The 2,569-nt window shown below is 38.9% G+C and overlaps 1 protein-coding gene across 1 annotated transcript in view; it reads right to left on the minus strand.

Annotated features, from left to right (window-relative positions):
• Positions 1–2,118: 2,118 nt before the first annotated feature.
• LOC101571161 (protocadherin beta-12) overlaps positions 2,119–2,569 on the minus strand; it is a 2,753-nt gene continuing 2,302 nt past the window's right edge. The window contains exon 2 of the mRNA XM_023704045.1: positions 2,119–2,568. Coding sequence (XP_023559813.1) covers positions 2,245–2,568 — 324 coding nt within the window. The 3' untranslated portion in view covers positions 2,119–2,244. The remainder of the gene's footprint in view (position 2,569) is intronic.

The following is a 2,569-nucleotide window of genomic DNA, read 5'->3' on the forward strand; positions in this document are numbered from 1 at the left end:
ATTGGTTTTGAAACTGTCTCATTGCTGTGTTTGTTTCTCAATAAAATTAATTTAAAAAAGAATAATAAAAAGAGGCAGTTTCTTGTATTTCTTGTTTGTGGAATGAAAAGCAATCATTTCATACATTCTCACTTGTTTCTATGCCTACTCTGTCACACGTATGCACACCCTCCCATACACTTTCCTATGATTATTCTTTTGTTCATATATATTTTCTTTCTGGACTTTACATTTTTTTGATGAAATTTGTGAAATTTCCTCCCACAAATATGGATGCTTTCCCTGCCTGTAATGGAGTCAAGTCATTACAAGCAAAAATGTCTATTCATCATGTAAGTCATTACAAGCAAAAATGTCTATTCATCATGTAACTTTCTCCTAGGATGGAATTTTTGAGACAGGGGTTCACTATATAGCTTAGGTTAACCTCAAACTCATGGAGATCCTGCTGCCTCAGCCTCTCAAGTGCTGGGATTACAAGCATGCATCATCATGTTGGGCTCCTAAGAGGGATTTCTTTCTTTCTTTCTTTCTTTCTTTCTTTCTTTCTTTCTTTCTTTCTTTCTTTCTTTCTTTCTTTCTTTCTTTCTTTTTGAATTTCTTTTTTTAAAGTTAGAAGCCAAAGTTGTGTCTTTTGGTATGTTGTGCTCCACATATATCACACTTTTGTGTATCCAGGAAAAGTGTCTCTTAAAGTTTGTATTGCTATTCATTAATAGATGTTGAGGTCAGCTGAGTGGATTGTGACCACATCTAAAAGATGAAAACAGGGGCTGGGAGATAGGTCAGTAGAATAAGTGCTTGCCTGGCAAGCTCAAGGTTCTGAATTCAATCTCCAGTACCACAAACAAAACAAAACAAAACAAAACAAAAAATAAAAGATGAAAACAGTGGAAAAATATGGGCAATTATGTGTATGTTGTATCACAAAAGGCTATGCATTATTGACAAAGTGTTTCTGTTATGTTTATGTGTTGCATAATATATAATATAATTTTACTCTCATGGCTTAAAAGTTTAAAATTTAATATTTAGCATATATACGTTAAATGTTAAAACACTAGCAAAAATATGCACATTAGGACAGAATCCTACTTTATATTGTACAGCTATTATTCAAGTGCCTGTGTTCAACTTGGTTTCATTCTGGCTTTGTAACATTTGTACTATTACTAAAACATCTGCAAAATTACAGTGCCACAGTCCAAAATTCTGTGAGTAGCAATATTATCAGTAACCTTCAGAATTTATAGCACAAGTAAGGTAGCCTTAGTAAGAAACTGGTCTCCTTTTTCCTTTTCCTCTTCTCTCTCTCCCCCTCTCTTTCTTCCCCTCTTCTTCTCATTTTTTTTTCCTACCATAGAGATAAAACCTGGAGTTATTCCACTGTATGATACACACAGCACTTCTCCTGCCTTTTCTAACCAGGATTTGAACTTTACAGTATCATCCTGTATGATTTTAGGTATATTTTCAATTCTGATAAAATTATGTTAAAAATGCAGTAGATTTAAAAGTAGCACCATAGTTGAAAATAGCAATCATAATTAAGCTACAGAATGACAAACAGCAAATAAATAAATTCTTTAAGATTTAAATTATTTTCAAAGATTTATTTTACCATAAGCATAAATGTGGGCGCAACTTCAACTGGAGAGAGGGATATGAAAAAAGATGAATTTTGTCTAACTCAGGAATTCCTACAAAAACAAAACACTCACAGAACAGCAAAGCTGGGGAGACTTGATATTGGGGTATATTTCAGTGGTGGAGCACAGACAACGTGGGCTCAAAGTTCCATCACCAGCACAATATATTTTATGTGGCTTTTTTGTTTGTTTTTTTATACAAGGTCTCAGTAGGCAGATAGAAGTAATAGTGACCCGCCTATTTTCAGCCAACTCCCCCAGGGCTGGGATTACAGCCGTGTGCCACCACGCCTGGACTCGATCTATGGCCCTGTGTGCCCGGAGTCAGGGCCAGAACGGTATGTGCAGCCAGGGATCAAACCCTGGTCCCTGCGCCTGCTTAATCCTCTGAGTTAACTCGTTGGCCCTACCAGCGCAATTATTAAAAAGGAAAATCGGAGTCTCATACGTTGTAAAAAGCTACATGTAATGCGCAAATCCCATAATAAAAGAAAAGCAAAGCTACATCTCACACTTAAATGTTCTATACGAAATCAAATTCTGTATCTGCGTAACTTAGGGATAAATGGCACAGAACAGCATCACAATCCGATCACTACTGAAATCCAAAACTATTTCGGATATTAACATTTCCTTCTGTGTCTTTGCCAGTACTCCGGGATGGAGGGTTGGGGAAAAATGGCTTTAGGAACTTAAACTCATCTATCCCAGAACCTCCAGAGAGACACACCTCATACTGGTAGGACTGCGACAGCGTCCCCGTGCCGCTGACGTCCACCAGGTGGGCAGGGAAGGGGCCCTCGGGCGCCGCCGAGCACACCCCCAGCGCGGCCGGCCCGCTCCTCCTGCACAGCCTGAGCGCCACGAAGAGCAGCAGCGACAGCAGGAAGAGCGACGACACGGCGGCCAGCGCCACCACC

This window comes from Octodon degus, unplaced genomic scaffold, assembly GCF_000260255.1.
Source record: "Octodon degus isolate 3935 unplaced genomic scaffold, OctDeg1.0 scaffold00185, whole genome shotgun sequence".
NCBI lineage: Eukaryota > Metazoa > Chordata > Mammalia > Rodentia > Octodontidae > Octodon > Octodon degus.